The 13,239-nt window shown below is 37.7% G+C and overlaps 1 protein-coding gene across 12 annotated transcripts in view; it reads right to left on the reverse strand.

Annotated features, from left to right (window-relative positions):
- Nucleotides 1-13,239, reverse strand: part of RAPGEF2 (Rap guanine nucleotide exchange factor 2) — a 236,732-nt gene that overhangs the window by 120,860 nt on the left and 102,633 nt on the right. The window contains exon 1 of one of the 12 annotated variants that reach the window (XM_081811397.1): nt 3,123-3,298. The exons of 10 other annotated variants lie outside the window; for them this stretch is intronic. Coding sequence is in view for 1 of the 2 variants with exons in the window: in XM_081811388.1 (XP_081667514.1) it covers nt 2,167-2,177 (11 nt within the window). In the remaining variant the exon portion in view is untranslated. Of the gene's footprint in view, nt 1-2,166; nt 2,494-3,122; nt 3,299-13,239 lie in introns of those variants that run through there. One more of the 12 variants, XM_081811388.1, reaches the window with a different exon arrangement.

Genomic DNA, 13,239 nt, shown 5'->3' on the forward strand with positions numbered 1-13,239 from the left:
TAAACTCTATTATCAATACAGAGCTAACTAAATACAGTCCCTCTTCTTACATAGGTTGTAAGAACGTATGTATCTTCTAAAAAAGATGAGTACACAGGAAGTTGTAAATACAGACAGAATAGTAAGTGCCATGAGTTTTAACAAAAAGAATGTCATATTTGTTTCCTACAGTTGCATCTCAAAACCAAAACAGATTTGTAGAACTTCAGGGTTGAGAAAAAAACTTAGAAAATCATATTGTACAGGGCCTCTTGGCATTTTTTTCTTCAGTTTTAAAGCTGAAAGTATGCCATAACCTAAGCTACTACAGTCAAAGGTCCTCAAACATTTGTATTTAGAAAAAGGCCCCCAAATGATTATAATACGTGACCAGTGCATTCCTACTTTCCCCATAAGAACTGTCTCTCCAGTTCAATTTTCCTTTCACAATTGAAGAAACTAAGCCAACCTATCTGAGGGAAGGTTAAATGAGATGCCTGAAAGGACAATCAGATTCCATGATAACAGGATTCTGTCCTCCTACACGGACCTTACCCTCTCTCTTGCTTTCTGCTACAGCCCCCCCTTCCGCATTCCATAACTTGAAATCTAGTCTTTGGTAAGCTTGACATTTATGAGGAATAATTACCAGACCTCCTCAGGAATATTGCAACAGTGTATCACATTTACCCATAAAGCACAAACCCGATAACCAATGGAGAGCAGAGCTTTGTTAAAAGGTAGATTCTCAGAGGCTGGCTAGGCTCACTCACTGCCTAGTTGAGTGAGAAAAAGACAAATCAGCTCTTGTAATTCAGAAGGCAATTCAAATTCAGCAAAATTACAAAAGACCATCAAGAGTTTGAGGGTTACCCTGGAATAGTCAAAGATTTGAATGTCCAATCTATAAAAACCAAGCTTCTGCAGGCAGCTGCTGCCAGAACTTCAACTAGTAGAACATCTGCTTCTTTGAAATGGCACTCGTAATACCACACACCACGATAAACAATGACATTTTTAAAGTTTAAACTTAATTTTTTAAAGTCACGTAGCATATTTTTAAACTTTGAATTAAATTATTTTTAAAAATTCCTATCTTCTGATAATTTCAGTCCTTCTGTATATACATAAATATGAATACAAATGCAAAATAACTTTCAAAATCAAGAAAGATGTGGGTAAGAGTTATCAGTAAGACTTGGCCTGAATATTTAAAAACTTGTTAGCCCTTTCTATACTAGATACCAGCCTTTCACAAGAGGCCATGAAGTCAGAAAGAAAGAGATAGGGAGATAGGAAGAAGTACGCTACGTGTGTTTTAAGAATGCTGATAGTCTTCCGGTTCTACGCAGTGTGAAAATTTAATTACTCCCGCCTATTTTAAATTCTTCTAAAACTGTTCTGTATGAATACTCTGTACAGTTTGGCTTTCAACTGTTAACCTCAATGTAATTTCAGAATGTCCTTATAATCTTACATTAAATAACCAAAGATGACAACTAAAAGTGATGCAGGTTCACTTTTGGTCAATCTATTGGTTCTCTGAGCTATTAAAAAGAAAAAAAAAGTTAAACTCACACAAATGATTATGGAAAAGACCACTTACAGCATAACAAGCAGATTATTCCTAAATGCTCATGTTCCCTAAGTATAACTAATTTATGAATGGTTGCTCCCAAAACAGTTTAACAATCCTGATCTTCATTCCCATTAAGTTTCTGTACAGAACAAATTTAAAATTAAGAATTACAAATTGTTCTAAAATTGAAATAAGCTCACTTCAGTACCTTTACAGGTGCAAAATGCAATGACTTTATAGTACTAAAAATACGCAGACAAAAAATTACTATAAGTAATTCGTCTTCTACATAATGTAAAATAGAGAAAATTTTAATAGCTTTATAAACTTTCTTTCAAGTTCAAGACTCACAACCAGAAAGCACAAATGGTTGAAAATATAAAGGCTTGGGGCGCCTGGGTGGCTCAGTCGTTAAGCGTCTGCCTTCAGCTCAGGTCGTGGTCCCAGGGTCCTGGGATCGAACCCCACATCGGGCTCCCCGCTCCGTGGGAAGCCTGCTTCTCCCTCTCCCACTCTCCCTGCTTGTGTTCCCTCTCTCACTGTATCTATCTCTGTCAAATGAATAAATAAAATCTTAAAAAAAAATTATAGAAAATATAAAGGCTTACCTAGTTTTCATAAATACCTTTGGTAATAATACACCAGACAGGCTATTGAGGGATCTTACTCTGGTAAGGCTGTCCTGTCTTAACTTGCTGTGACCACATTTTCCCCACCCAAGTTGAATCAAGCGCACTTTCCACCAGTGTAAGTTTCCACGAAAGGCAGTTGGTGAATACAGAAGCTTCTTCTAACAGTGTCCCTAAACTTGCCCTTTGTATGGGCCTCCACATTCTTGTTGTACGTCAGAACTACTCAGTGGAATGCAATTCCTCAGTACTGGAATGTAAACTTATTCATGTCAGGCTATACCCAGCGAGGGAATACACAGCAATCAAACTGAGATTATACTGGTGGGCAATCCCAATCTATAAAATGATTTAAAATGTAATACTCCAAGATACCAATTTTTCATACCTATTTCTAAGTAGTTACTAAACTGCACTGAAAAATTTACCATAAAAATGCATTTAATCTTCTTAAATATTTTGTCCTCACTCATTAGTTTAACCAAAAGGAAAAAAAAAAAAGGTAACAGCTATTTAAAACAAAAACATATACACACCAAGTATACATATAAGTTACATGTGTGTGTAAACTACAAATTGTTTCTAAAGCATGGCCTTTAACAAGCTCATATTTCAGAAGTAACTATTTGGGAAAACTACATACACACTTAAGAGTCTCTAAATTTCTTTCGAGGTTCATTTAGAAATGTTCTAACAATCATCACCCTGCACAAAGTAACGGGGGCGGACTTCTCCACAGCAAATCTCAACATTGAACCTTTGCTTAAAATAGAGCAACAAGAAAAAAATTACAAGCGAAGGCCTCATAAGCTGTGTCTTCTCCTCTCTGTCCATTCCTCAGCAGCCTGTTGTCTCCTCAACGACGGGAGAAGTACTAAACATTTGCTCTCAGTACTATTAGCATTTTAATTCATTTAAAAATAAAAAAATCTAACCTGCACTGTCTTCATCATATCTTTGAAGCACCAGTAACAGTCACAGTACTGCCACCTTCTATAGGAGCTCTTTCCTCTGCAGCAGTGAGCACTCCCCATTTCCCTGTGTGTTTTCTCTCCGTGAGTCCATGCGGCTGTAGCTTGTGCAGAAAGCCAACATTCCTTCTGAAGGCGAATTTCCTGCTTCGATGACCCACCCACCCCTCCTGGCTGCAGTTACGCGTTACGCATGTTGTATGGGCACTGTTTCCGCATACCAGCCTCATGACCTCAGCGGCTGCCTGACAGACGCTCTTTATCAATTTCTATTAATTCATTATCTACTCTCTTGTAAGTCAAGGGCAAGTAGGGAAATCTGCAATGTCTGCTCTCCTAGGAGTCTTCAAGGTCAAATGCTTAGATGTGCTCAGCAGCGCAATTTTGTTATTAGAATTTATCTAAGCTGTACTACACACATGCTCTCCACCAAAGGGAGGCTGAATTGTGTACCTGACTTGAGGGATTATCATGGGAAAAACTAGCATAAATTTAAATCAAAGCAATGTGGGAAAAGTTGAAAGAGGCTGCTTTTGGTCTTGCTTATCCCTTCAAGAGAAAAAAGGTGGATCTTACCTCAGCTGTACTGGGGTGGAGAGCAAGCAGTTTTTCTCTCTTGCCACAATCTAAACCAGCAAAGGACAGTGGTGTGATGATGACTACACTTTGGTGTGTCTATGTCCTCGTGACCGAACTGCTACAGAACAGCTCAGCTAAATTGATCTGCTGCTATCAGTCTAAACAGTGGCACAAACAGGTCTCTGCTGATCACAGTGCTTTGTACACAGATGGCAGCTGATCAGTTTGTATAAAAGTTATGGTCCATAACAGCTTTCCCCTTCAGCATATAGACACATGCCTTATCCAAAATGCTTCTGTTAAATGGTCACCATTTCATCCTGCAAAGCTCATCATGTAGAGACAAAGACGCTTTGCTCTAACATCTTATTTAAAAATGACCTAATTTTCGTAAAATTCATTAAACAGGTAAAATAAACAATTGCACTAAGAAATAACCAAACAGATCTATGCAACTTGTTAATGAGAAAAATGGTAGATGAATTCGTATGAATGATTCAGATTGGCCCTTCACCAGGAAGAAACTGAATGGTTCTCAAAAATCAAACAAGGTCTCAACCATGCAGCTGATATTCTTTAAAGGCTTACATGAATGGCACCAAAACCTAGCCACCAAGCTCCCCCAAATCTGGCATATACCATAAATGAAGTTGAAATAGTAGGTATGTCCTTGTAAGACAGGACCCCAAAACACAGGTCATTTGAGTAATATCATATTCATAAAATTCTTAGAAGTTAAAAAAACACATTTACAAGAAATGAAAAGCATAAACTCAAACCTATATGTAAATTCTTACAAAGATATCAAGTAATAAAATGTCAACTAATTTAATTCATCTGAATAAAATGTGGACATCTCTCATAAACCATATTTATTTTGTTTTACCTTGTTTTATAAGTACTTGTTCTAATTCTACCAATAAGGAGACAATCCTGGCAATATTGATTAATCTGTTTCAGATCTTCCCTTATAGACCAAAGTAGTAAAAACCTACTACTTATCATCAAAAATAAAACACTTAGGAATAAATTTAATGAAGGATGCATATGGCCTGTACACTAAAAATTACAAAAGGATACTTAACCATGTGAAGGGAAATAACAGAAGATGTAAATAAATTATGAACTATACCATGTTCATGGTGTGGATGGCTCGATATTGCTGAGAATAAATCTTCCCAAACTGATCTATAGATTCAGTTCAAATCTAATCAAATCCTAACAAACATTTGACACTGACCAGCTGATTTTAAAATTTATATGAAAAAGTGAAGATATAAAAGAGCTAAAACAATTTTGATAAAGAACAAAGCTGGGGATTTATACTACGTGATTTCAAAAGCTACTATAAAGCTACACAATTGAAGACAATGTGGTATTGGTATAAGAACTGACATGTAGATGAGGGCGCCTGGGTGGCTCCGCTGGTTAAGTGTTCCAACTCTTGATTTCAGCTCAGATCATGATTTCAGGGTCGTGAGATAGAGCCCTGCCTCGGGCTCCACCCTCAGCAGGGAGTCTGCTTTAAATTCTCTCTCTCTCTTCTCTCTCTTTCCCTCCCCGCCCACGCTCACTCTTTCTCTCTCTTTAAAAAATAAATAAATCTTTAAAAAAAAAAAAGAACTGACTAGTAGATCAATAGAACAGAAGACAGATTACAGAAATAGACCTTTTTGGTGGGCAAAATCCAATTAAAAAAAAATTGTTTTAAATGGGTGAACTAACATTTCACCAGAAAAGGCATATGAGTAGCCAATAAGCATATGAAAATATTCTCAACAACACTGGTCTTCAGAGAAATGCATAATAAAGCCACAGTGAGATTATCACCATATATCCACTAGAGTGGCTAAAATTAAAAACACTGACAATACCAGGGGTTAGAGAAGATGTAGAACACCCAGAATTTTCCATAACATGTTGAGAATGAAAAATGTTACAGCCATTATGGACAACACTGTGGCAGTTCTTTACACAGCTAAACATATATTTACCATATAATCCAGCAATTCTACTCCTAAATTTTCAAAAAGTAATAAAAACATATGTCCACACAAACAGATGTTCATGAATGTTGAGAGAAGTGAAAAATTGGAAGGAACTCAAACTACCATTTTCAAATTATGTTTTGCAAAAGATTAATACTACCTTGCTTACAAAATTCAATAGAATGCAGGTGACTGGGTGATTCAGTTGGTTAAGCGTCCAACTCTTGATTTCGGCTCAGGTCATGATCTCAGGGTTATGAGATCAAGCCCCAGGTCAGGCTCCAAGCTGGGTGTGGAGCCTGCTTAAGATTTTCTTTCTCCCTCTGCCCCTACCCAAACCCCCTTGCACTCTCTCTCGAGCGCATGCTCTCTCTCTCAAAAAAAAAAAAAAAAAATCAATAGAATTTATGAAATCTGGCATCCACTTTATATGAGAATTGGCAACATATTGCATGGTTTGCTTAAAACAGGCCATGAGATAATTTTGCACGGAAATGAGCAGCAAAATTTTAGTTGTCAAAGTCTGTCCCTATAGCCTTCTGACCTTATAAGCATCTCATTTTTGCTTCTGTATTCTTCCTATTTACCTACCTTTCCAACCTACACTACTCTATCTCCAAAGTGTTTCAGGTGACTCAATGCCTAGTTCTCTTCATACCTCCTGTAGTCCCCCTGTCTGTCAAAGCATGTACCACAACATGCCTAATACCCAATATATTCATTTCAACTCTGATATCCACCACTTCATTCCTTCCAGATTCGGTTTAGCTGGCAAAGGCATCACACTACATGCACACTACACACACACACATGCAAGTTCAAAGCACTGGAAACTCTTTTATTCCATCTTTTCCCTCACCTGTAATTTCAGTCTCTAAATTCCGTCAATTAGTCCTAAATTACACTGACATGTGACCCACTGACTTCTATTTTCCTGAAAATAATAGGCCCTTAGCTTTGGCACACCAAGGCCACTGAGATAGGGTTCCTGTCTTGGTCCCAGCTTTGTCAAATCTTCCATGACCTTCTCATTCTACCGATCTTTAAACTTCAGTGGTTACACATCAGTTTCATAGTCATTAGCCCAGCCTTTCAGTTCAAATCTGACTGACCACCTGCTTGTAAACTTTGAAAATGAGAGCATATGGTCCAATCTCGATTGTAATGAATAAAAATCTCTAAGGCCTGGGCCTCTGTTTTACCCTCCCAAGTCAGGTGAATCTACTAACTAGCCCAGTTTAGAAACCTCTGCCTTGGTCAATTACCTTTCATAATCTTGCCCCATGTTATCTGCTAACCATAATCCAATGTCCTTTCTACTTATCATCCCATAAGCACATTCTTCAGAAAAATTAAACTCATACTTCTTGGGCTACGTAGTTAGCAGCCTGTTCTTCTCTACTATATTGAAAAACTATAATTACTTTAGACTCTGACATAGATAATCAAGGAAAAAAATCCCTGCTTTAGCCACAGTGATGTTTCCATACACAAAATTAACTATATACAAAGGTTTTTAAAAGTTCACTTAATAGGGGCGCCTGGGTGGCTCAGTCAGTCAGTTAATCATCCGACTCAGGTCATGATCTCGGGGTTGTGGGATCAAGCCCCTGTATAGGGTTCTGCGCTCAGCGGGGAGTCTGCCTGAGATTCTCTTTCTTCCTCTCCCTCTGCCCCCACCCTCCCACTCTTGGGCCCTCTCTCTCTCTCGAATAAATAAATAAATCTTTAAAATAGAGTTCACTTAATATATGTCAATCATACTTCAATTTAAAAAGTTCACTTAAATGAGATAATGATTATAAAACCTAGAAGACCCTACTCACAGATAACTCTTCATTCTGTTTTTGAAATCATGTTAAAATCAGATCAGGTGGCAAAGTGGTAAACTGAAATGGTTTCAAGATCCTGAATAACAATTAAGTAATCATTACTTTAGACTATATAAATCATCTTGGCAGCAGCAGACCTGAGATATATATATATATATACATATACATGTACAGGTATAGATATAGATATATTGTGTATTATATATGACTTAGAATGAAGTTTTTCCTACTTGTAAAACTAAAGTACACTTAATGATGGTTTTCTAGATTCATCTTAATAAAGCAAAAAATAATAAAAATAAAACAGAGGAAAGTGACAGATTTTGACCATTGCCTCAATATTTTAAACTATCTGAAAATGTTTAAATTAAGAAACAAACATTATCTTAATAAAGCTGATAAAATGAGCAGTTTATAGCTATAAAACAGAATAAGTCATCAATAAAAGACAAAGTAAAAATAATCTTGAAGTGTAGTAGGACTAGAAAAGATTTATATGAACGTATAACTAGGAAAATACAGTTACTTAATGTTTATATAGATCTATAACATATGAACATGCAATACCAGAAATTATATTTTATATTTCATTGCAAAAAACACGTAACCTCTATAAAGCCATAGATAAGTGACAAAGTAAGAAACACCTAAGGAAATAAAAGTGTTTTCATATTTTCAACTTACAGTTCAATATTCTCATCAGTAATAAATATAGAAGGTAATTTTTAAGCACACATTAATTTAAATTCTAATATAAAGATGGTAATACACATCTAAGCTATTACTTTATTCTTGAGGTACTTTTAAACAATTTCCAGTACACTGAAAAAATCAAGTGCAGTACATAATATAAAGTCATTTTCTTTAACATTCAAATATATGATTGTTGCCTTTTATACATATATGTACGTATATATAATTTAACTCATAGTGAAATGAAATAAAGGGTCCCTGAACTATGATTAATTAGAAACCTTTATATTAATAAATATATTCTAATTTCACCAAGTATAATTTGTTTCGTATAGCAATCTTTCTCTTAGTAATAACATTCTTACTCCTATTTACTGTTTACTCCTATTTTCTATTTACTATTTACAATACTGAAAGTATGCTTCTTTAAAAAAAAAATTTTAGTTGCTACATATTTTAAGACACTTTGAATGCATACAGGTGAAATGGTAATTCACCCATTCCTCTAAACCAAGCGCCCCCCACCCCAAATAACACAAATAGGGGTCGTGAGTTCCATCACACTTAGCAAAAGATAAGCAAATCCTGCTTTTTACAAAGAAAAATATTGTATTTCATTGACACACACATCAGACTTTAAAACCTTTATGAAATACAATATTTACTTTTGCAAGAGAACTCCAAACATCACTACATAGGACATCTAGGGTGAACTCTCACACACTCATTTACACCAAGGATCACAAATGACAAATTCCCTGACTAGAAGATGTCAAGCATTAGATGACCTGGGATATCATATCAGTTATCCTACAAACGAAAACATCAGAGTCCTTCTCTTTAAGGCCACTTACGTTGTTAAGACACTACCAATGCCAACTTTCCAAGGACTATGAAAGCCTGTGCTTTTATCTGTGAAGTTGTAGTTATAGCAACCAAATTCCCAACTTGATCCAGCAACTAAACTCCCTCTCTAGAGAATAGTTTTGCTCTGTGCGTCAGGTATCCCATCAGAATATGATTTTAAAAGGGGTAGGGTTGTTCTAAAAAGTGCTCAAAATCATGTTAGCTTTCCAGAATGAAGATGCTTCATCTTGAAGCAGAAAGTACCACTAATACCTGAAGGGGAACATTTTAATATAGTCCATTGTATCTTTTATGTATCTACTCTATTCCTTTAATTTAGACATCTACCTTATTTCAAATTTAACACAGGATATATTTGTATCAAGTGAAACTAAACTCTCCCCTCAATATTACCAGCTGTGGTCAAACCGAGCTCACATTTGTTTCTTAATTTTATTTGCCTTATTTGGAACCCTATCCAGCATTTCCTTAAAAATCTTTACTATATATCTTTACCTTATATGTGTGTGTCATGGGAATACCTGGACTAAGTCAACTTTAAATATGACAAGTAGAAATTATAGATGATGTAAGCCCTGAAGCGGCATGAATAAGCTGAAGAAGAGTATGATCCTAGGGCTGAGGGAAAGAATGATCTGGCAACGAAAAATAATGAACAAACTAAGAGAATGTGAAGGGACTAAAAAGCAAATGTAGCAGAGACTGCTGATGGCCCACTCCAATATCTACTCTCCTCCTTCTCCTCAGAAGGATATTTTTATATTATTATTTTTAGCGGGCACATTACATAGCAAAATAAAAGACTACTTGTCTTAGACTCCTGAGTAACCTGAAGTGGCCATGTAAGTACCTCTGGACAACATGATCTAAAAAGAAACGTAGTTTCAAGGAATCTGATGGGGATGGAAGTTAACTTTTTTGTTCTTCTGCCTTTCCTCCTGCGTCTAGCTCCCACTGCAGATATGACGGCTAGCATTCAGCAGCCATCCTCCGGTATAAACCAATGCTGAAATCGGCAGGTATGTGTAAGCAAGTAGAGAAGAAGGGTGAAAGCCTGTAACCTTTTCACATTGTGGAGCCACCAGACCATCATGGACCATCTACCTTTAGGGTTCTTTTGTGTGACAAAAAAAGTAGTTCTTGCTGTGTTTATGCAATTGTTTTATATAACCAAAATTAATTGTAACTCATGCAGTAAGCAAAACGATATTCAACAAGACACCATTTGCCCTTCTCCCCCTCCTTCTACACTCCTGCACAAACTGGCCAGAACCAACCTCTCATGAGCATCCCCAGCCTCCCTCCTTCCATCGTGTTGCAGCCTCCTTCTTTTCCCAGACTTTTCATTTCGGTACTAACCAGACTTTCAATACGTCATAGGTTATTGAAAAGTTATTTCTAAAAGGGAGGATCTTAGCATAATATTGTTAAACTCTTAAAGGGCAAGTTTAAAATATAATCCTGAACCAATATGATTCAACAAATATTTATGAAAGGGCTGCGATGTGCTAGGCACTGGGAAAGCAAAGATGAATAACACAGCCCATGCCCTTCAAAAAATCTTATAGTTGAGTATGGATAGGGAATGATTAATCCCTACAGGAATACAAGGGTAGGACTCCCAGAGAAGAAAACATGCTGTTTTCACCAGCAGATGAGGAGAAGTGGGAGTGAAGGTAGCCACAATGAGATGGACATTCCAGACAGGGAGAACAGCCTGGCAAAGGTATGCTCAGACCACAATGATCGGCTTGGGTGTCTGGAGAGGGTAGAAGGAATAATGTAGGTTGGAGACATTTTGAGCTGCCCTAAACATATCACTAAGAAGTCTGGATTTTATCTGTTTGGCAGCTGATGGTCATTTAAGTTCATTATGTGAAGGATCAAGGAGAAAAATTCAGTGCTTTGAACAATGATATGGTGACACTATGGGAGAAGTACTGAAGGCATATGGGGAGCTACTTTAATAGAGCAGGTGACACCTGAACAAAGCCACTGCCAGTGGGGATGGAGGCTGCTGATCTGATAGATACTGTCATTTCTAACCCTGAAGTGTTTGCTTAAGAAAAAGAAAAACAATTGTCAGGGGAGAAAAGAGAGGTCAAAACTGAGACCCACAGAAATTTCTAGAGTAGGTGACAAACTACTTATTAAAGCCATTATTAGAGAGAGAAAAAGCAAGAAGTGAAGCACACTCGTAGGTGTTTGTTGCTTTCCATGTATGGTATCTAGAGTTCAAGGGACCTGGAGCGAATCCACATAAGGAATGCATGTTCCAAATACACCCTTAACTCCTGCTTCCATCTCTCCCTTTACTGTATGCACTGACAAAGCACAAACCCCAGCGACACCCAACTACCCACCTTCTCCATGCCTGCCCCTAAACAGCCAAAAGTAGCTAGGACACACACACGCACACATATACACACAAACACGCACATGCATGCACGCACACACACACACGCACACCTATGACCACAAACACCAAATGGGCACTCAACACTCCCTTTGTTTCACAACTTCTCTCTCTTTTGTCAAAACTCCTAAATACCCACTATCGAACTCCCAAATCTACCCAATGACCTATATAACTTTTATCATCAGCTTGCAAAGAAGGTGAAGCTCTTTCACTCCTTCCAAAGCTAACACCTCCCCCATCGTGGGTAGGTCTCATCCACTTCTGCAATTACCTCTCCTCTTTCCCGTATCATCCATATACCCCTCTCTACTGGATCCTTTCTATCAACATACAAACACATACTAGCATCTTCTAGTTTTACAGAAACAAACCTCTCTTTACCTCACAAACAACTCCCAGCCCCCACCCCATTTCCCCACTCCTCTTCACAATAAAATTTCCTGTAACAATGAAATTTCTCTTTCACCAGTTCTTATTTTCCCATTGTCCCCCCCAACCAGCTCCACCACTTACTGCAGTGAGACTGGTTCACTCAGGTCACCTACGACCTGCCAGTGGCTAAATCCAAAGGTCACGTCTCTATTCTCACCTTGCAGCACCCAAGAAGCTGATCTTCTCAAACACTTTTTATCTCTTGGCTTTGGTGACACACAGGCAGGATCCTGGTGTTTCAACACTATATTCTGGGCAGGCACACAGAGGCAACTCAATGCTATTTGTAGGCTGAATAAGATAGAAGGATACGCATATATAACTGAAGACAAGCAATCTAGGACAGAGGTTGATAGAAGGACTCATTAATACTAATTAAGCATCAAGTTGAAGACTCCCTTGAAAGGACATAACTAATAGCCTACGGTACTGTTTGGTGCTAGAAATCAGTTCTAGTCATTATGCTCATCACTTTTCATAACCCTTTTGGCAAACAATTCTCCTAAGATATGAAGTTGTTAGGACACTATCCCTTGTAGTGATTAGGTTTAACAGGCTAACATTTTAAAAGAAAAATACATTTATCACTGATTCTTTGTAACTGTTTAACTTAATTAATCTATGAAATAGAATGCTTATGCAATCTCAATAAAGTATGTTTTGTTTTGTTTTTTTAAAGATTTATTTATGTATTTGAGAGAGAGAGAGCGCGTGAGCGCAGTGAGGAGGGGCAGAGGGAGAGAGAATCCCAAGCAGACTCCACACTGAGCACGAGCCCTACTTGGGGCTTGCTCTCATGACCCCGAGATCATGACCTCCACCAAAACCAAGAGTCAGATGCTTAACCAACTGCGCCACCCAGGCACTCCAAGATACGTCAGTTTTTTAAAAAACTGCCACTGGATTAGGTGTAGGCAAAATAACTGTAGAAGACTGACAGGACGCAGTCAAATCCAATAAGCCTGATATACACACACACACACACACACACACACACACACTCATGCATATATGTGTATATTTTAATCCAATTATATATGTAAGTGTGTGTGTTTATATTTATAGATCAAATTGAATATTTTTAAGTTAGAATAGAAGTATGTTTCTGGGGTGCTTGGGTGCCTCAGTCGGTTAGGTGTCTGACTCTTGATTTCAGCTCAGGTCATGATCTCAGGGTCATGAGATCGAGCCCTGCCTCAGGCTCCGAGCTGAGCGTGGAGCCTGCTTAAGATTCTCCTTCTCCTTCTGCTTCTGCCCAGCAACCCCCTCCC

Source organism: Leptonychotes weddellii, chromosome 2 (genome assembly GCF_054177405.1).
Source record: "Leptonychotes weddellii isolate Sample4059 chromosome 2, ASM5417740v2, whole genome shotgun sequence".
NCBI classification, from domain to species: domain Eukaryota; kingdom Metazoa; phylum Chordata; class Mammalia; order Carnivora; family Phocidae; genus Leptonychotes; species Leptonychotes weddellii.